The sequence below is a fragment of the Zeugodacus cucurbitae genome, chromosome 3, assembly GCF_028554725.1.
Source record: "Zeugodacus cucurbitae isolate PBARC_wt_2022May chromosome 3, idZeuCucr1.2, whole genome shotgun sequence".
In the NCBI taxonomy this organism is placed as follows: Eukaryota; Metazoa; Arthropoda; class Insecta; order Diptera; family Tephritidae; genus Zeugodacus; species Zeugodacus cucurbitae.
In genome coordinates this window covers 32,239,278-32,262,344 of record NC_071668.1, presented here as the reverse complement: position 1 = coordinate 32,262,344, position 23,067 = coordinate 32,239,278, and the positions used below count along the sequence as shown (strand labels likewise).

At 39.2% G+C, this 23,067-nt stretch overlaps 1 protein-coding gene across 2 annotated transcripts in view; it reads left to right on the top strand.

The window, feature by feature from the left end:
* LOC105219440 (neither inactivation nor afterpotential protein C) overlaps positions 1 to 16,984 on the top strand; it is a 123,891-nt gene extending 106,907 nt beyond the window's left edge. The window contains exons 16-19 of one of the 2 annotated variants that reach the window (XM_054226542.1): positions 679 to 866; positions 7,198 to 7,607; positions 16,111 to 16,432; positions 16,516 to 16,984. In XM_054226542.1, coding sequence (XP_054082517.1) covers positions 679 to 866; positions 7,198 to 7,607; positions 16,111 to 16,432; positions 16,516 to 16,872 — 1,277 coding nt within the window. In that variant the 3' untranslated portion in view covers positions 16,873 to 16,984. Of the gene's footprint in view, positions 1 to 678; positions 867 to 7,197; positions 7,608 to 16,110; positions 16,437 to 16,515 lie in introns of both variants that reach the window. The other variant, XM_054226543.1, reaches the window with a different exon arrangement.
* The last annotated feature ends 6,083 nt before the right edge of the window (positions 16,985 to 23,067 follow it).

Below are 23,067 nucleotides of genomic sequence, written 5' to 3'. Positions count from 1 at the left end.
AGCGGCACGTTTAGCTGAAGTGGAGCAAGCCACTCAAACAGAGGACGATTAAAAAATAAATTAATAATCAAAATACAATATGTCATGAAATGATTACAGGATGCTCTTTCAAATAACTTACTTTCTAGCTATTTACCACTGTGCTTCAATTAACAAACCTTCAAGCTGCTTTCGATATTGCATTATGTTCATAAACAAGCTACATACACAGATAATAGCTTAATCTATATGCATAAAATAAAGAAAAAAATGTACCTGCATTTGTTTGTATGTATGTATGAAAATATAAAATAATCAAATTACACATATCAGCGGCAAAGTGACTTTTAAGCTCACAATTCAAGAAATGTGGTCAGAGGTATTTGCTGCCATCCAATTATTTCAGAGATCATTTTACCAACTGTTTCACTGTGTAGTCTTTGAAAAAGACGATTAATAGGCACGAGCTTAGTGTGTAAAAAATACAAAATTGAAAATGCATAAGAAGAAAATTTATGTAATTAATATACCATTTTTCAACTTCAAATTATACCCTCGGACTTGCAACAAACAGTTCAAAAAGTGTATTGAGTTTGTGACAATTGTTTTAAATTTATGGATAATGTCATATATTAAGTAATCGCTACTACTTTACAACTCATTTACATAAGTATTATATTATATTATCTATACTTACAGCTTTTCGTGGATACCATGAAAGACAACGTTTTCAGCCCTTGGTTAATGAGAAAACTGGTCAATTGAATGAAGAAACGGCGGTATTTATACGAGTGTATGCTAAAAAATGGCGCGAAAAATCTCTGTTTCAAGTTTTGCTGCATTATCGTGCGGCAAGATTTCAGGATTTCGTTAATTTAGCACAGCAGGTAAATTGTAGTTGCTTATTAAATTTAATGCCAATTATGATTTACTATAATAATTGGGTATACAGTGTTCCAATAAAGTCTTCGTACAGCACCTAACAAAATCTTTATTGATAAAAATCAACAACATATTGTAATTTTAATGCATATTTGTTTATGGCACATTTTATTTGATAATAAATTAAAAATAATTATTATTCATTAAATGGTTTCAAAACTGAATTTAAAAATTTATGGAATTTCACTATTTTTGCTCCAATATAGTCTTCGTATATTTTGCTTTTGTTGGTTCTTCTTCTGAATAATAATATACAATATTCTTTATTTATAGAGTAAAATCTCTTTTTACATAGTAGGTAAATCAAAATTGTGTAAAAAAATACACGATTCATATGTAAATTTGGGGATATGTTCCACAACCTTAACAAATGGTGTAAAATGAAAAATTTTCAAACATTTTCTTAAAAAACCGTACAAGAAATGTGATATTAAACTCCATTAAGTAATAATAAAATAAAAAATTCACATTTATTAAAAAAAAAATTTCGTTTACAGCTTAAATTCAATTCATAGGTACAAAAAAAAAATATATATATAGTAAATAAGAAGCAACTCATCGCTAGTTGATAACAATCGTGTACGTTTATTATGGTCTGGCTTAAAAATAGCAATGGAACTCTAAGTTTTTATACTCTCGCAACATGTTGCACGCACACGAATATTATAGTTTTGTTCACATAACGGTTGTTTGTCACCCAGAAATAAAAGAGTTAGATATGAAGTTGAAATCCGGATATCTGTCCGTCCGTCTGTCTGCTATCAACTTTCTGCAGTCGTTTCTTTTAGCCTTATACAGTAAAAGCTCCTTATTCGCGTTTTCACTATTCGCGGATTAAAAAAATGAGACCGAATTTCTATATTCGCAACTAAACATTTTTTTATTCGCGGATCTAATAAGTACATACATAACAATAAAATTATTCCAATTGGTATCCAACCCAGTATTCTTGTCAAATGGACCAATAAAAAAGTAAAATAGATCTTATTACAAGAAAATGTTAAATATTCCACTATTTTCGCAATATTTTTGAACTTTTGGTAATATTTCCATATAGAAGGTGCTCACATGGAACTGAACTCTTGTTCTTTCCTATTTTTTAGAAAACTTTCACAAAACACTTTAAATTAAATGGAACCAATAAACTCTTCACTTTTTTGACATTCAATTTGAAAAATCTTAGTGAAGGTTTAAGAATGGCAAATGAGTCTAATTTTTAAGAAACAAATTGTCAATGCGACTGCTCTGTATCAGTCTGAATTGAAGGAGCATTTGAAAACTGCTAAGCAAGAAAAAATTACAAAATTGTTCAAACCATTGACTAAGCCTTAAGATAATTAATTAAAATGTTCAAAAACTTCAATTAAATAATTTTTTTATATACCTATTTATTTTTTTTTTTTTGTCACCTAGGAACATATTCCCTATAATCCCATATAAATTACCATCCCGTATTCACGGTTTCTGTATTTGCGGCATATTTATGGAACATATACCCCGCGAATAAAAAGCTTTTACTTTACAGTCCAACAATGAAAGAAATCGGATAATAACCACGCCCACCTCCCATGCAAAGGTTAGGTTGAAAATTATTAAATGTGAGTTCACTCAAATGCTGAACACATAGACGACGTCAAGCTACCAGCGACATCTGTCAAATATTAAAATACACGCGTTCGTAGACAACAGCACGACTTCGCGACAATATGGTTGAAGTCTTCGCTGTCGCCAAATTAAAAATGTTTCTAATTTTGCCGACGACAATGGCCGCGTAAATCTGCCACTAATATGTGAAATGTAAAATTATTCAAAGTTCTAACAAGTATGACGTTATTTTGCCAGCAGAAGCGTAAAATATCTTTTATATATGATTTATAATAACAATCGATTATTTAAAAAAAATAAATCGGCCTATTTTTACATTTTTTGCAGAAATAATGTCACTTTAATCTAAATATGTAAATTTTACTATAGTTAAAGGTTTTAGTACGGCAACAATGACATTGCTGTTTGATATGTCGCTGCCGTCTTCAAAATGTTCAAGACGCTGGCTTCAAAGTGACATTGTCGTGTCGTCGTCTTTGTGTTCAGCACATCACTAACGAAAGCGTCAGAAACACTAAATTTTACATAAGAAATGGCAGATGGAAGCTGCACTCATATTTTTTTACAAAATGGAAAATGGGCGTGGCATCGGCCACTTATGGGTCAAAAACCATATCTCAGGAACTATTAGACCGATTTCAATGAAATTCGGTATATAATATTGTCTTGACACCCTGACAACACGGATGAAATGAACGAAATCGGTACACAAGCACGACAACCTCCCATATAACTCAATTTTGAATTCCATCTCATTCGTTCACTTTATAATATATACATAAGGAACCGATGAAGATAGCGGAATAAAGCATTATACAAATACTGCATATCATCTGTGGCTTCACTTATGGAAAAATTTTCGAAATCGGACTATAATTGTTCAAGGCCCTGGATATCTATATGTAGAACTCAATGCCTAAGGGTAATTTTTCACTAATTGTGTGCCTCTGTTCCAAAAATTATTAAAATCGGATCAGAACTTCTCTTAGCTCCCATATACCTAATTATGTGCGGGCTTTATTCCGCATAAATGTATGTATCGGTTAATATGTGAGATATCGTAGCAAAATTAAGTGTGCATATAGTCTTTGATATAGTATAGCTTGGTGGGGAAAATGAGTTAAATCGGTTTAGAAATTACAGCAGCCTTCATATACCATATATGATGATTTTCGTTATTCTATTTGACTTTATGCCGAATATATGGGTTAAATTGTGTGTTATCTTAATAAAATTACATAAAGAAATTGCAAGAGTAATAAATGAACGGTCGCACCCAAACTTAGCCTTTCCTTGTTGTTTAAATTGTTCTTAATCGTTTAAACCAAAAGCTCTGCCAACAGATGTTGAATTTCGCCACTTTTGTTACCAAACTCCTTCGAAACGGCTGGACCGATTGTTATGAAATTTATTTATTTTATTTTATTTTAACATTACAAGACGAACATCGTGAAGGTCGTCCAAAATTAGTTTTTGTTCTGGAAACTATTCATGCTGTTCGCAAACTGATATTGCAAGATCGTCATGTGAACTATCGTGAGATGTAGACAATTATGGGCATTAGAATGACAATCATACATTCAATATTGTATAATAAGTATCACTCGACTGTATGCGTGTTCAAGATGAGTCGAATCCAACAAAAGTTATTTGCACACAAAACACTTCCAAGAAAATGTTTTTTTTTTTTTTTGAAAAAACTGGACATGTTGCTACCATACCGCTTAAAAAACGCAGAATAGTAAGTTCTGAGTGGTACCCAGCCATTTTTTACCAGTCGACGTTCAAGAAATCTAGAAGACGGTCACCATAGCTATGCGAGCTCTCACGCATCAACTGAAACATATAAATTTTTGAACACTCAAGCATTATCCGCGGTATAAACCTGACTTGGCACCAAGTTGGCCGATTATAGCCGAATCGATAATAGCGTGCCATTCTTCTCTTTCCCTCGCAATTCGGCGCTAGTTGGATATCCCAAGTGTAACCAGGTCGCACTCCACCTGGTCTTTCCAACGGAGTGGATGCCTTCCTCTTCCTCTGCTTCCACCGGCGGATACTTCATTTAACACTTTCAAAGCTGGAGAACAAATTCGGCCCTTTCTTTTTACGTCTGCAAATGCGTCTCGCTTCCCTCTTCAGCTCGGTATCTATCCCATCCCACGTGTTGTGGTCGTTCGCAACGTCGCGAGGTAAGCAGTATGTTTTCTCTCCACTGTGACGAGAATCCTCATCGTACCTGCTCGATTTTTGTCGTTGCCGAAATCAAATAGTTTCGGCTGCAGCGGTCCGCACCGAATTTGAGATGCCGTTCCACAGTTCCATTATACCGAGATGATGTTGGGTGCTCTCAGAGAGCAGGAGTGTAAACCGAGTAGAAAATTTGTTGGCAATTTCTGTTGCTATTGCAGCTTTTCGACGTCGTTCCTTCATTGTGTTTGTTGACGGGCGTTCTTTGCTGCACAGAGACGGGTGCGTATCTTCACTCCAACTAGATAGTGGTCCGAGTCTATATTTGGTACTCGGAGCGTACGCACGTCTGAAATACCGGAGTCATTTCTTCCGTCAATCATAATATGATCAATTTGGTTATGCGTGTTTTTGTTTTGTGCAGAATTTAGTCATATTTTGGACCCCAGCGAAGTCAATCAGCCCTTTACCCACTCTAGCGTTGAAATCGCCAAACACGATTTTGACATCGTGGCGGGGACAGCGCTCATAGGCACGTTCTAGGCGCTCATAGAAAGCACCTTTGATCACATCGTCCTTCTCTTCCGTCGGGGAGTGGGAGCAAATAAGTGATATGTTTAAGAACCTCGCTTTGATGCAGATTGTGGCTAGACGTTCATCCACCGGGGTAAATGCCAGGACTCGGCGACGAAGTCTCTTCCCCACCATAAATCCAACATCAAATTTGTGCTACCTTATAATGCCGCTGTAGTAGGTGTCACAAGGACCCACCTTCATCCCTTGTCCTGTCCATCGCACTTCTTGGATGGCGGTGAATGTTATTCGACACCTGAAGAGGCGGTTGATCTGAGTGGCAAAAGTGCTTCAACAATGATTTCAAACACATTAAAAAATGTTTAGATTATTGGACTTAATGGAGAATATTTTGAAAATCTATAAAACGATTTTGATGATTCATAATAATAATCTTTTAGCAACCCTCGTAATAGAAGTATGAATCAGTATTTTCGATGTATGGACATCTATAAAAACAAGAATTTTTATACTCTCGAACATGTTGCACAGTGTATTATAGTTTTATTCACATAACAGTTGTTTGTATCACCCAGAAAAAAAGAGTTAGATATGGGGTTATATACATATAAATAATCAAGATGACGAGTGAAGTTGTAATGCGGATGTCTGTCCGTCCGTCCGTCTGTCCGTCTGTACGTGCAAGCTATAACTTGAGTAAAAATTGAGATATTTTAATGAAATCGGACCATTGCCACGCCCACAAAATGACGAAACCTGTAAAACCTATAAAGTGTCATAACTAAGCCATAAATAAAGTTATGAAAGTAAAATTTGGCACAAAGGATCGCATTAGGGAGGGGTACATTTAGATGTAATTTTTTATTAAGTGGGCGTGGCTCCGCCGTCATATAGGTTTTTTGTGCATATATATCTTTCAAACCAAAAAAACTGTATAAACCAGACTTGCAGTCATTCCTTTTAGCCATTTCCTTATACAGTCAAAAAATGAAAGAAATCGGATAATAATCACGCCCACCTCCCATACAAAGGTTATGTTGAAAAATACCAAAAGTGAAAAACGTCAGAAACACTAAATTTTACATAAGAAATGGCAGCGGGAAGCTGCACTCATATTTTTTACAAAATGGAAAATGGGCGTCGCCCACTTATGGGTCAAAAACCATATCTCAGGAACTACTCGACCGATTTCAATGAAATTCGGTATAAAATATTTTCTTGACATCCTGACAATACGGATGGACAATGGACAAAATCAGTTCCCAAGCACGCCAACTTCCCTTGTAACTCAATTCATTCGTTCACTTTATAAAATGTACATTAGGAGAATGAAGATAGCGGAATAAAACTTTACACAAATACTGTATTTGAGCCTGGACATCACTTGTGGAAAAGGCCCATGATGTCGAACATGATGAACTCAGTGCCTAAGGGTAATTTTTAAGTGAAAATATAGGGAAATCTCTCAGATACTTTAATGTAATTCATTCCCTCTGAATTTTTTTCTTATAACAGTTTGTCTCTGTACCAAAATGGTTAAAATCGGGTCATAATTTCTCTAGATCCCATATACCTAATTATAGGTAATATAAAATTAAGTGAGCGTATAGTCATCGATATATTGTATCTTTATGGTGAAAACGAGTGAAATCGGTTCAGGAATTACCTCAGTTCCCATATACTATTTATGATGATTTTCGTTATTCTATTGGACATTATGCCGAATATATGGTTCGAATTGTGTTATCTTTATAAAATTACATCAATAAATTGCGAGAGTATAAAATGTTCGACTGCACCCGAACTTAGCCTTTCCTTACTTGTTATTGTTAAATGTATATTACCTCAAGAAATAATAATTTACTAACTTAAATAAAGTATTCTTTAATATTTTACAATGCTTTTTTAATTATACCGTACAAGTTACAAGAAAATTTTTATTTTCAGGTCCACATTTATAATCAAAGATTTTTCGCTGGAATAAATAAATGTACACGTAATGTACCTTTTGATCGGATAAATACGCGTGAAGTAAATTCTTCTCAACTGGGGCCATTGCCTATACCGACAAAGAAGTTACCATTTCGTTTGGATCAAATTCCTTTCTATGATACCCATTATATGGTTAATGCAGCTAATTCAATATCTAGACAAAATTTCTCAAATACTTTAATCAGTCATGATGACGAAGAGGATTGGGATAGTCCACTACAGCGAAATCCTTCGATGACTTCATGTTTGCTAACTTACAATGCGTATAAAAAAGAACAAGCTTGTCAGACGAATTGGGATCGGATTGGAGAGAGTGATGTAATCTACAACCAAAGTTATTATCGAGACCCACAGCTTGTAAAAAGGTGAAATTTCTGAGAATTCGTCTCTTAACGGTACACCTCATTTCGATAAAATTAACTGCTCATTTACATACATAAATACATATGTAAGTACAGTGCGCAACTTTAATATTCGGTTTTTAAATGAAGTAAAACTTATGAATGCCAAAGTGTAGTTTTCTATTTTGTATATATGTATGTGATTGGCGTTCAACCGTTTAGCCGGTTATAGCCGAATCGATGAGAGCGCGCCACTCCTCTCTTTCCTTCGCAGTTCGGCGCCAGTTGGAGATCCCAAGTGTAACCAGGTCGCTCTCCACCTGGTCCCTCCAACGGAGTGGAGTCCATCTCCTTCCTCAGCTTCCTCCGGCTGGTACTGCATCGAACACTTTCAAAGCTGGAGTGTTTTCGTCCATTCGGACAATATGACCTAGCCAGCGTAGCCGCTATCTTTTTATTCGCTGAACTATGTCAATGTCGTCGTATAACTCGTACAGCTCATCGTTCCATCGTCTGCGGTATTCGCCGTTGCCAATGTTCTGAGGACCATAAATCTTGTGCAAAATTTTCCACTCGAAAACTCCTAGTGTCGTCTCATCTGGTGTTGACATCGTCCAAGCTTCTGCAGCATAAAGCAGGACGAGAATGATAAGCGACTTGTAGAGTTTGGTTTTGGTTCGTCGAGAGAGGACTTTACTTTTCAATTGTCTACTTAGTCCATAGTAGCACCTGTTGGCAAGAGTGATTCTGCGCTGGATTTCGAGGCTGACATTGTTGGTGTTGTTCATACTGGTTCCCAGGTATATGAAATTATCTACAACTTCGAAGTTATGACTGTCAACAGTGACGTGGGAGCCAAGACGCGAGTGCGCCGACTGTTTGCTTGATGACAGGAGATATTTCGTCTTGTCCTCACTCACCTCCAGACCCATTCTCTTCGCCTCCTTATCCATGCAGGAAAAAGCAGAACAAACGGCGTGGTTGTTGCTTCCGATGATATCAATATCATCGGCGTACGCCAGGAGCTGTACACTCTTGTAGAAGATTGTACCTTCTCTATTTAGCTCTGCAGCTCTTATAATTTTTTCCAGCATCAGGGTAAAGAAGTCGCACGATAGTGAGTCACCTTGTCTGAAACCTCGTTTGGTATCGAACGGCTCGGAGAGGTCCTTCCCAATCATGACGGAGCTTTAGGGGTTGCTCAACGTCAACTTACACAGCCGTATTAGTTTTGCGGGGATACCAAATTCAGACATCGCTGCATAAAGGCAGCTCCTCAGCTCAGTCTTTCAAACAGTACGCTCGAAAGAACCTTATAAGCGATATTTAGGAGGCTTATCCCACAATAATTGGCACAGTTTGTGGGATCTCCCTTTTTATGGATTCGGCAGAGCACACTGAGATTCCAATCGTCAGGCATGCTTTCTTCCGACCATATTTTGCAAAGAAGCTGATGCAAGCACCTTATCAGTTCTTCGCGGCCGTATTTGAATAGCTCAGCCGGTAATTTATCGGCCCCTGTCGCTTTGTTGTTCTTCAGGCGGGTAATTGCTATTCGAATTTCTTCATGGTCGGGTAATGGAATATCTATTCCATCGTCATCGATTGGGGAATAGGGTTCGCCAACTCATGGTGTTGTACTTTCACTGCCATTCAGCAGGTCGGAGAAGTGTTCCCTCCATAATCTGGACATCGGTTACCAGATTACCACCTTGGTCTCTACATGAGGATGCTCCGGTCTTGAAACCTTCGTTAAGTCGCTTCATTTTTTCATAAAATTGTCGAGCATTCCCTTTGTCTGCCAGCTTCTCAAGCTCTTCGTACTCACGCATTTCGGGCTCTTTCTTTTTTTTCTGGGTAGCCAACAGACATCCGTTTGGAGGCGAGCAAAAGTGAGAAGGCGAAACCCGCTTATGCGGTTGTGCGTAGGGTTTGGACCCACCACATAAAAACACCCCCCAATGAAAAGGAACAAACAGCCTCGGATGAGAGACCCCAATTTTGATGACGACCACTGCAAACGTTTAAAGGACTACAAATTAAGGGCATGCACCTGGAATGTCCGGACCCTTAATTGGGAAGGTGCCTCTGCCCAGCTGGTTGATGTCCTCGTAAGAGTAAAAGCTGACATCACCGCAATCCAAGAAATGCGATGGACGGGACAAGGACGGAAGAAGGTGGGTCCTTGTGACATCTACTACTGCGGCCATATAAAGGAGCCCAAATTCGGTGTGGGATTCGTGGTGGGAGAGAGACTCCGTCGTCGAGTCCTGGCATTCACTCCGGTGGATGAACGTCTAGCCACAATCCGCATCAAAGCGAAGTTCTTCAACATATCGCTGATTTGCGCCCACGTGATCAAAGATACCTTCTATGAGCGCCTAGAACGTACCTATGAGCGCTGCCCCCGCCACGATGTCAAAATCGTACTTGGCGCTTTCAACGCTAGGTTGGGTAAAGAAGGTGTCTTTGGAACAACAGTCGGAAAATTCAGCCTCCATGACGAAACATCACCAAACGGTCTGAGGCTGATCGACTTCGCCGGGACCCGAAATATGACTAGATTCCAGCATAAGAAAATCCATCAAGCTACTTGGCTGTCCCCGGATCGAATCACTCGCAACCAGATCGATCATGTTGTGATAGATGGGCGACATGTCTCCAGTGTTTTTGATGTGCGTACGCTTCGTGGTCCCAACATCGACTCGGACCACTATATTGTAGCAGCTAAGATACACACCCGCATCTGTGTAGAAAAGCGCACACGTCAACAAACACAAGGAAGGTTCGACATCGAGAAGCTGCAATCACAACCGACACCCGATTTTCTACTCGACTTGCACTCCTGCTCTCTGAGAGCACTCATCAGCATCTCGGTATAAGGAAACTGTGGGATGGCATATCAAACTCCTTACGTACAGCTGCAACCGAAACCATTGGCTTTCGGAAAAATCAAAAAAACAGCAGGAATGATGAGGATTGTCGTCTCGGAGTGGAGAGAAAACAGATTGCCTACCTCGCAATGTTGCGATCGACCGCAATACGAGCGGTATGGGAAAGATACCGAGAGCTGAAGAGGGAAGCGAGACGCATTTGCAGACAAAAAAAGAAAGATGCGTGAGTATAAAGAGCTTGACAAGCTGGCCGACAGGGGTAATGCTCGAAAATTTTACGAAAAGATCCGGTGGCTAACTGAAGGTTTCAAGACCGAAACACACTCCTGTAGGGCCCCCAGAGGTGATCTAGTTATTGATGACCAGAATATACTGAGTTTGTGGAGGGAACACTTCTCCAGCCTGCTGAATGGCAGTGAAAGTGCAACACCAGGAGATGGCGAACCAGACTCCCCAATCGACGACGATGGAGCAGATGTTCCATTGCCCGACCGTGAATAAATTCAAATAGCAATTACCCGCTTGAAGAACAACAAAGCGGCAGGTGCCGATAGATTACCGGCCGAGCTATTCAAATACGGCGGCGAAGAGCTAATAAGGTGCTTGCATCAGCTTCTTTGCAGAATATGGTCGGAAGAAAGCATAAATGACGATTGGAATCTCAGTGTGCTCTGCCGAATCCATAAAAAGGGAGATCCCACAAACTGTGCCAATTACCGTGGGATAAGTCTCCTAAATATTGCATACAAGGTTCTATCGAGCGTACTGTGTGAAAGACTTAAGCCCACCGTCAACAAACTGATTGGCCCTTATCAGTGTGGCTTTAGACCTGGAAAGTCCACCATGGACCAGATATTCACCATGCGCCAAATCTTGGAGAAGACCCGTGAAAAGAGGATCGACACACACCATCTCTTTGTCGACTTTAAAGCTGCTTTCGACAGCTCGAAAAGGAGCTGCCTTTATGCCGCGATGTCTGAATTTGGTATCCCCGCAAAACTAATACGGCTGTGTAAGCTGACGCTGAGCAACACCAAAAGCTCCGTCAGGATCGGGAAGGACCTCTCTGAGCCGTTCGATACCAGATGACGTTTCAGACAAGGTGACTCACTCTCGTGTGATTTCCTTAACCTGATGCTGGAGAAAATAATACGAGCTGCAGAGCTTAATAGAGAAGGTACAATCTTCTATAAGAGTGTACAGCTACTGGCGTATGTCTATGATATCGATATCATTGGAAACAGCACCCGCGCCGTTAGTTCTGCTTTTTCCAGACTGGATAAGGAAGCGAAGCGTATGGGTCTGGTGGTGAACGAGGACAAGACGAAATATCTCCTGTCGTCAAACAAACAGTCAGCGCATTCGCGTCTTGTCTCCCACGTCACTGTTGACAGTCATAACTTTGAAGTTGTGGATAATTTCGTCTACCTGGGAACCTGCATCAACAGCAATAACAATGTCAGCCTGGAAATCCAACGCAGAATCACTCTTGCCAACAGGTGCTACTATGGACTAAGTAGACAATTGAAAAGTAAAGTCCTCTCTCGACGAACAAAATTCAAACTCTACAAGTCTCTCATCATTCCCGTCCTACTTTACGGTGCAGAAGCGTTGACGATGTCAACATCCAATGAGACGGCACTAGGAGTTTTCGAGAGAAAGGTTTTGCGGAAGATTTATGGTCCCTTAAACATTGGCAACGGCGAATACCGCAGGCGATGGAACGATGAGCTGTATGTGTTATTCGACGACATAGACATAGTCCTGCGAATAAAATGACAGCGGCTACGGGTAGGTCATGTTGTTCGAATGGATGAAAGTGCTCCAGCTCTGAAAGTATTCGATGCAGTACCTGCTGGTGGAAGCCGAGGAAGAGAGAGACTTCCACTCCGATGGAAGGACCAGGTGGAGAGGGACCTGGCTTAGCTTGGTATAACCAATTGGCGCCAAACTGCCAGAAGGAGGGATACGTGGCGCGTTGGTTTGGACTCGGCTATAACCGCGTAAGCAGTGTCCACGCCAGTCAAGAAGAAAAAGATGCGTCTCGCTTCCCTCTCCAGCTATCTATCCCATCCCGCACGTGTCTTCCGTCTATCACAACGTGATCGATTTGGAGACCGCCAAGAAGCTTGATATATTTTCTTATGCTGGAATCTGGTACTACAGACGACCGTATTTCGGGCCCCAGCGAAGTCGATCAGCCTCAGGCCGTTTGGCGATGTTTCGTCATGGAGGCTGAATTTTCCGACTGTTGTGCCAAAGACACCTTTATTACCCACCCTGGCGTTAAAATCGCCAAGCACGATTTGACATCGTGGCGGGGGCAACGCTCATAGGTGCGTTCTAGGCGCTCATAGAAGGCATCTTTGGTCACATCGTCCATCTCTTCCGTTAGGGCGTGAGCGCAAATCAGCGATATGTTGAAGAACCTCGCTTTTATGCGGATTGTGGCTAGACGTTCATCCACCGGGGTGAATGCCAGGACTCGGCGACGGAGTGTCTCTCCCACCACAAATCGCACACCAAATTTGCGATCCTTTATATGGCCGCTGTAGTAGATGTCACAAGGACCCACCTTCTTCCGTCCTTGTCCCGTCCATCGGACTTCTTGGATGGCGGTGATGTTAGCCTTTAGTCGTATGAGGACATCAACCAGTTGGGCAGAGGCACCTTCCCAATTAAGGGTCCGGACATTCCAGGTGCATGCCCTTAAATCATTATCCTTAAAACGTTTGCAGGTGACGTCATCAAAAGGGGGGTGTCTCATCCGAGGCTTTCTTTTTCGATTTTTCATTGGTACTTCGTTTTTATGTGGTGGGTCCCAAGCCCTACGCACAACCGCAGAAGCGTGTTCGCCTTCTCACTTTAGCTCGCCTTCAAACGGTTACCAGAGGATACTTGGTCTAAAACCGGAAGTCGGAGCCGGCCACTCCCAGGTGAATGACAATCAAAAACTTTCATCACTTACGTGAACTTCTACACATGATCCCATTCTCCAGGTTTCTATTTTAGCTAAGAATGTATGTACAAACATACATACATATGTGCATATCAAAAATTTTTTGTTGGAATAATACTACAAAATAATTGAAAATAACAAAAAAGTAAAAAATTCACGCAAATTTAATATTCCGATTTATTGAAAAATTAATAGGAAAGAGTTTTAAAAACAAAATTTTTTTTTCTGTTTTCAGTACTTTGTGTTATTTCGTTGGTTTTTTATAACTTCTCTGAAGCTATTTGATACCTTCGGTATAATTTTCAAACTGTAATTATTGCCTTACCATTTTTCCTGGAGCCGTTTTTTTAGTGCGGTGAGAGATGAAACCGGTTTTGACTCAACGCGTGTCCAATTCACTCCATAACTGTTTGATAGGATTTATGTCAGGATATTGAGTCGGCGTTTCTATAACTTTGGAACAATTTTCAAACCACCAATACCTTACGATATGGACTTATCCTTATATAATTTAAAAGTATCCTTAATACCAATTTTGTTGGCGGATTCTTTCAAACTATATCTCTAAATTTACAGAAAAGTGTGCTGGTTTATAATCCCTTCAACAAAAACCAAAATTTTCGACGCTTTTAGATGATATGCACCCCCACACCATAACATGTCCACCTCCGTATTTCACCGTCGGTAGTAAGTTTCAGTTTTTAAGCTCTGAATTTTTAACTATTTTGTTATTTTTAAATATTTTGTAATATTATCCCAACAAAAAATGTTTAATATGTACATATGTATATTCTTAGCCAAAATATAAAAATACACTTTGGCATTCAAAAACTTTACTTCATTATTTATTTTGTCCATTTTTATGGTGCTACTATAGCTTGGAAACGGTATTATTTTAATTATGCATACTAAATTATGCCATTCTTAATGCTCTTAAAGAACCAATGCCTTTTAACTTTGGGGTTTTATGAAGAACCGACCATATGTCTTTACAAGCCATCTACAAAACGTTGATACAAGTTTTATAAGAACCTTTTATATGAGATATTCAGATGACTAACCTCGCTTACCGTCGAATGCCAAAAATCACTTTATATGAAACGAAGACACATATAGGAAATATCTCTATCCCTATGTATCCAGAATCTGTTTTCCGTTTGTCCATGCAAGAATTTTGTAGTTGAAATTACAGAAATTGGACGATTTCCACGCCCAGAAAATGTTGTTAATCGAAAAGATATAAATTGATAGAACTAAGCCTATAAAACGATAAAATTTGGTACAGAGGATCACAGCATTGAGGGACATATTTGAATGAAACTGCTTTGGGAAAGTGCGTGTGGCCACGCTCACCCCGCATTCAAAGGTTATGTTGAAAACTACTAAAAATGTGTTAACTAACTAACGAAAAAAGCGTCGAAGATGGTACACTTAGATTGGTATAAAACTTGAAATGGGCTTGGCGCCTACTTCCCATATATTACAATTTTGAATTTCATATGATTCGGTCACTTTTCAATAATAAAATAATAAAACTTAGTACGAATACTACTTTTTCAAGGCCCCTGATACCGAACATTTCTATGAATAATATTTTACCGAAAATAAAGGTGAATCTTTCAGATATCTTATAGAGATTCAAAGGAGTTTGTTCTTATAACATTGACATTTTTATTATACCTATTTTATTTTCCTTTTTTCATAAAGTGACAAGAGTTAGTAATATTATGACAGAGCTGCTTATCGAGCCTGTTATCTCAATTTGATACCTGTTTGTACTCTAGTACAAAATACAATAAAATCATTAGCTGGTAAGAAGGCTAGCGGGTGATGGTCTAGTTGGAGATCAAGTTTCGCAAGGTCTACATCCACTTGATCCTTCCATCTGAGTTTATGTCATTGTAATTTGCTCGTAGCGACTGAATATTGAACCAAATATGCTTTTTTGCACACCTGACATTGCCGTCAACCAGCATGATGACGTATGCAGCACAGAGGCTGGGCTTTATAAATATTTACTAAAAAACAAGTAAGGAAAGGCTAAGCTCGGGTGCAACCGATCATTTTATACTCTCGCAATTTGTTGATAAAGTTTTATTAAGATAACACACAATTTGACCCATAAATTCGGCAGTCCACTAGAATAACGAAAATAAATTTGCTAAAATATCCTCATATCTAACTCGTTTAGTTTTATGACTTACAAGCAACCGTTATGTGAACAAAACTATAATAGTCTCTTAGCAAATTTGATGCGAGAGTATAATAATAATCGTTTTAAATGAATGGAATAAGTTTCGACGTCGATATGATCTGTATTTTATACTCACGAAACATGTTGCACAGAGTATAACAGTGATCACCTAGAGATATATATACATATATATCAAATGATCAGGATGAAGAGTCGGGTTGAATTCCTGTCTGTCCGTTCATCTATAACTTGAGTTCAAGCGATAACTTGAGTAAAAATTTTGACACCATCCTCCAATAGTGATGCACATACTCTTTAATGGTACTTGAATGAAAAGTGAGTCCGTAAAAAAAAAATCGAAGTTATTAGATTATTAAAAGATAGTCATGTTTTTACAGAGTGAATTGAAAAAAAATAAACATATATAAATGTTATATAAATTATTTCGGTACGAATATTCGAAATTTTATTTTTGTCTAGGAATCAAGTTCAAATGAATATGAATGCGTACAACAACTACAATCAATACAACAATAATTACAACAATGTATCTTCAAATATATGGAGTAATCGAACAGGTTCACGACGAAATTCCTTAAAGTCATATTCGGCACCACCACCCCCGCCAATGCCGCCCGCAAACATGATGTACCGCAATGATCCCGTACAGGCACGTGCAATACAGCAAAACTCAAACCAATTGAATCGAATGAATCAAAATTACCAACAACGCTCCTCATTTGTACCTTCAGACCCTGTACGAGAATTAAAGGACATAGTGCGTCGTTCCAATGATGAGGATGTAGGTTGGACAAATAGTATTTTATAATTGAATTATATAAATTCACATCTTACTTTATTTACATGCCACTTTATGATTGTTAGAGTTCTGAAGACCCACCATTTAATTTCAAGGCAATGCTTCGTAAAACAAATTATTCTCGTCCTGATTCCACTGTTTATGAATTTAATAGTCAGATGCCAAATAATAATAACGAAAACATAAGCTTCCAACCATCAAAACTCCGCGCCACTGGTCGTCGCCCCGAAGATTTTAATAATCAAAAGTTTAATCCAAATGATCAGCAAAAGTTTGAAAACCGAGCACCATCCCTAAAGCAGACCGTTGTAGGAAAAAGTTTCGACAACACGGATGCCAAGTCATTTGAAGAAGCTGGTTCATATGTTGAGGAGGAGATTGCACCAGGTGTTACATTATCTGGATACGCTGTAGATATTTAATACTTTGTTTTAGACATTTTTTCTAGGAATTAAGACAATTTCCTGCAATATTGTGGTAGCCGGGAAAATCTTCGCCATATTAATAAAATAAATAAACATAATAACTTTGTAATATTGTAAGTTATATAATCTGTTAAGACAAACTTTAAGTAATAGGATTTTTTGGAAAACTTAAAAAGATATGTGTATGTAACAAAGTGTCACATAACATTACTACGAGGATAGATAATAGAGATAGATTTCAATGCCAGTGGACTAAGTGAATATTCTCGTTTCAGAGAATAATGAAGAAATTACCATTAAAAGCATGTAATACCTAAGACAGACATATGGTTTCCATACTATAATATGTACTACAATAAAAGCTCTAGAAACCATGAACCAGCATAGTGACACACATGTAGTATATTGTACTATGTTTACATTCATCAGCTGATACAAATAAATTCAAGCAAAATGTAATTATGAATAACAGACAGGAAAATTGATCCTGACTTAGTTATAACTTCAAGCAATCTTAAAATCTTATTATCCAATATAATTATTACCTATTATTACATACATACATATTACATATTTTTCACATCATTTTTTTTGTTGTTTTTTGATTTCAATTAATTTTGAATTTAATTTATTTTCTGTATGTCAAAATGTCAGAAAACATATGATTGTGGCAGAAGAGCTTAAAGCTTTCGGTGTGTTCAATGCAATCCATTGTAATACATTTCACAACACCACAAACTTTCAATGGTTTCTAGAACTCTATTGTAGTACGGAACACCATTTGCTTTCAAACAAAATTTGGAAAACCGGTGATACACATATGGTTTCTGAAGCATACTACAATGTATACCACATGTCTGTCTCAGGTATAAGGATCAGATAATTTATAGAAGTAAGTGAATTAGTTTGTTCGTCGATCCAGTACTTCAACCACCGCCAAATACCTAATTAATAATTTTTCGTTATTTTGGCTACTTAAAACATATAAATCGGTAAGTATGTTAGATATTTAAATTAGTAGTTATCAGTTATTTTACTAGTCAAAAATAAAATTTAATGTTTACCTTCGTTAAGATCCTTTGCTATTTCGTCTTTTCCTCGATCACCACCAGACCCATTTGATTCGCTTTTTTTAAGAAAATGTGTACAAAGAAAATGTGAGAAATGTGTACACACGACCTTGATGTTGCTGTCGGAACAAACGCCGGCTAGTAAAGTTACAAATAAATTTTATTCAAAAGTCAAAGTTACAATTTTGTAATAGCGTTTATAGTTCAGAAGTGAGACAGAACTTACGTTCCTAAATATAGTACAGAATATGCATGTACATGCATATTTACATATGTACATTGTACTCTTGTGCTTTTTTCATACGAAATACGTCAAGTTCGCACAAACTACGGCGGCGACTTAACTGCTAGCGAACAGAAGCGAAACAACAACAACGAATTTTCAACGGCAACAAAACAACGCGTCAGTGAAGGAGATAGCAGATACCCTCCCTGCCGGAATTCGATCCCACGAATAAGGCGACCATTACTGTCGAACAATTTATCGACAGAGTCGCATCCATGTGGCTAGATGCCTCACCTACACTACACACAACTTGGACAGATTTTGCTAATGAATTACGACACGAGTTTGGGTCAACACGAGACGAGGCAGAACAAGGCCTCTTCAACAAAGAGACCAAAGGAAACGACATAAATTGAGCGAATCAACCATCATACGATACGCAAGATCTGGATTGTAGCATTGGGAGCTCCAGCAGAGCATTGTAGCAATGACGCTGTCGAAGATTATTTCATAAATCGCGGAGGGTTGGGTGAGCCACAAACAAGTCAACCAAGCAAACGAAAGTAACGTAATTTATACCGAATCAACAAAGCAGAACGAATTCAAAACACAATTGAAGAGCTATAATTGTAACGTCCCTGGTCATTTTTCCAGTAAGTGTCCATTGCCGCAACGACATCGCTGTACAACGTGCAACAAAGTTCATCCAAATGGAGGAAATTGCGAAAAGACGACAGGAGCGTTACGGCGACTTTGCGTGACAAATCTAGACGGAAATTTTAAGAAACGAGTTTACATAAAACCGCAACCGTACATCGACACCGGCAGTTATTGCAGTATCATCCGCAGAACGGTAGCTAAACGCATCGAAGCCGTACCACAAAAATGCTTCTGACAGATAAAAGGCATTTTCGGAGGCGTACGAATGTTCACTGAGGCAATTATCATAAACATTACTATCGTCAACTATCATCAATACGAAAGTCTACATTACTGATGATGAGTTAATAGAAGAAGACCTCTTATTAGGCCAAGATGTTATCACCGATAAAAACATTATGCTGAAAATAGAAAATGGTCACATGATCTTCGGAAGCAGTTGCACAGTACAGACGACAGTAACAGCTGAGAAAAGTTTTTCCAAACTTCTGTGTAATTTTAATGACACGGCGGAGCGAAATAAAATGCAAAGTCTTCTGGAAAACTACACCGAAGTTTTCTGTAGTGGGCTGAGAGGAATTGGTAAAACCGATGTGGTCCAAGCTAGTATCGAACTTGAGAGTAATCATTTCGTATCTCAAGCACCCTATCGCATCTCTGAACGAAAGCGTGACATCGTTCACAAAATGATTGAGGAACTACTGGAACACGATATCATCAATATAGGAATACGAAAGTCTCGTGGTTTTAGTCAAAAAGCAAAATGGAAGGGATCGATAATCCATCGAATACAGAGGCATCAATAAGATAACGAGAGAATAAAATTTTCCAGTCCCAAAAATTGAAGAACGATTTTCGATACTTTTCATAGCTCGATTTAAATATTGGATACTACCAAATCGAAATGGCTCCCGATAGTCGAAGATACACTGCGTTTATTACAACGGACGGCCTATACAAGTTCAAACGCATGCCGTTTGGGCTGAAGAACGCATCGGCTGTATTTAATAGACATATGGCAGCAATCCAAAGATGATTAGAAACAGGTGATATGCTCCACTATATGGACTACATCATCAATGGCAGCAACTCTTTCGACGAAATGTATGTTAAGCTTTCCCGAATACTTCAAGTACTACGCTTATGTGAACTAACCATAAAGGTCAGCAAATGTGAGCTGTTCACGCAAACGAAAACATTTTTGGGACATCAGTTAAATCCCAATGGCATTAGTCCCGGTACCGTCAAAATCAACGTTATCATACATTTTCCTTAACTTAAAAATATGACAGACTTACGTAAGTTTTTAGGTCTCAGTGGCTTCTCCCGAAAGTTTGCCGCTGGTTACTCTACCACATCCGAGCCGTTGCGAAAACTATTGCGGAAGGATACAGAATTCGTATGTGGACAGCAACAAGAGTCAGCATTCAACAAACTAAAATCTGCGTTAGCAACGAAACCAACAATGGTAAACTACCTCATCGATGCCGAGCATGAACTACATACAGACGCCAGCTCCATCGGCCTTGCAAGCGTTCTGTTGCAAGCCAAGAATGGACAACTGCACCCAATCGCATATTACAGTCGCTCTGCTACCGACAACGAAAAACTTGAAGCATTAGCGAGCTCATACCACGCATCGACCAGGTTAACGTATGGTTCATGTCGACGCGTTTAGCCGCGCATCCTACGAAAATGCACACGAATTAGATACCGAAAATTTCAAAACTAATTATCGACAAGTCTGATTGATTGTTCAGTGTCCAACTACAAGATGAGAAAATTAAGAACATCGTTAAGGAAATGTCAACTACGTCATCCAACTGGGACGTTTATATCGGAAATACGACAACAAACTACTTTGGGTTGTTCCGAAGCGGTTGAGATTCCAGATACTTCACGAATGCCACGATAAGGCAGGTCAATATTTGGCGCATGGTGAATATATGGTCAGTTGTAGATTTTCCAATTCGATAGAACCTTATAGGCGATATTTAGGAGGCTTATCCCACGGTAGTTGGCACAGATTGTGGGATCTCCCTTTTTATGGATTGGGCAGAGCACACTGAGATTCCAATCGTCGGCCATGCTTTCTTCCAACCATATTCTACAAAAAAGCCGTAAAAAGCCGTCAGCAAATGTGAGCTGTTCACGCAAACGAAAACATTTTTGGGACATCAGTTAAATCCCAATGGCATTAGTCCCGGTACCGTCAAAATCAACGTTATCATACATTTTCCTTAACTTAAAAATATGACAGACTTACGTAAGTTTTTAGGTCTCAGTGGCTTCTCCCGAAAGTTTGCCGCTGGTTACTCTACCACATCCGAGCCGTTGCGAAAACTATTGCGGAAGGATACAGAATTCGTATGTGGACAGCAACAAGAGTCAGCATTCAACAAACTAAAATCTGCGTTAGCAACGAAACCAACAATGGTAAACTACCTCATCGATGCCGAGCATGAACTACATACAGACGCCAGCTCCATCGGCCTTGCAAGCGTTCTGTTGCAAGCCAAGAATGGACAACTGCACCCAATCGCATATTACAGTCGCTCTGCTACCGACAACGAAAAACTTGAAGCATTAGCGAGCTCATACCACGCATCGACCAGGTTAACGTATGGTTCATGTCGACGCGTTTAGCCGCGCATCCTACGAAAATGCACACGAATTAGATACCGAAAATTTCAAAACTAATTATCGACAAGTCTGATTGATTGTTCAGTGTCCAACTACAAGATGAGAAAATTAAGAACATCGTTAAGGAAATGTCAACTACGTCATCCAACTGGGACGTTTATATCGGAAATACGACAACAAACTACTTTGGGTTGTTCCGAAGCGGTTGAGATTCCAGATACTTCACGAATGCCACGATAAGGCAGGTCAATATTTGGCGCATGGTGAATATATGGTCAGTTGTAGATTTTCCAATTCGATAGAACCTTATAGGCGATATTTAGGAGGCTTATCCCACGGTAGTTGGCACAGATTGTGGGATCTCCCTTTTTATGGATTGGGCAGAGCACACTGAGATTCCAATCGTCGGCCATGCTTTCTTCCAACCATATTCTACAAAAAAGCTGATGCATGCACCTTATCAGTTCTTCGCCTCCGTATTTGAATACCTCGGCCGGTAATCTATCGGCCCCCGCCGCTTTGTTGTTCTTCAGGCGGGTAATTGCTATTCGAATTTCTTCATGATCGAGTAATGGAACATCTGTTCCATCGTCATCGATTGGGGGATCGGGTTCGCCATCTCCAGGTGTAGAACTTCCACTGCCATTCAGCAGGTCGGAGAAGTGTTCCCTCCATAATCCCAGTATGCCCTGGACATCGGTTGCCAGATTACCACCTTGGTCTCTACATGAGGATGCTCCGATCTTGAAACCTTCGTTAAGTCGCTTCATTTTTTCATAAATTTTTCGAGCATTATCTCCGTCTGCCAGCTTCTCAAGCTCTTCGTACTCACGCATTTCGGCCTCTTTCTTTTTTTGTCTGCAGATGCGTCTCGCTTCCCTTTTCAGCTCTCGGTATCTATCCCATCCCGCACGTGTTGTGGTCGTTTGCAACGTTGCGAGGTATGCAGTCTGTTTTCTCTCCGCTGCGAGACTGCAATCCTCATCGTACCAGCTTGTTTTTTGTCGTTGCCGAAATCCAATTGTTTCGGCTGCAGCGGTGAGTTTGAGATGCCGTTCACAGATCACAGTTCCCTTATATCGAGATGCTGATGAGTGCTCTCAGAGAGCAGGAGTGCAAGTCGAGTAGAGTATTTTGTGAATGTCGATTGCGATGACAGCTATTATCTCAGTAATTTTACTAATAATATTTTGAGGTAGCTGTTTTAATATTTCACTGGTCATAAGGTCAAAACCAGGTGATTTTCTGTGTGGTTGGTATAATTAAGAGGTTCCATTTTATCTTCATTGGTTGTATCATGTGGTTCAAAAATACTTTCAAGATATTCAGAAAAAACGTTTGCTTTTTCTACTGATGCTGGAGAAAATAATACGAGCGGCAGAGCTAAATAGAGAAGATACAATTTTCTGTAAGAGTGTACAGCAGCTGGCGTACGCCGATGATATCGATATCATTAGAAACAAAACCCGCGCCGTTAGTTCTGCTTTTTCCAGACTGGATAAGGAAGCAAAGCGTATGGGTCTGGTGGTGAACGAGGACAAGACGAAATATCTCCTGTCATCAAACAGTCAGCGCATTCGCGTCTTGGCTCCA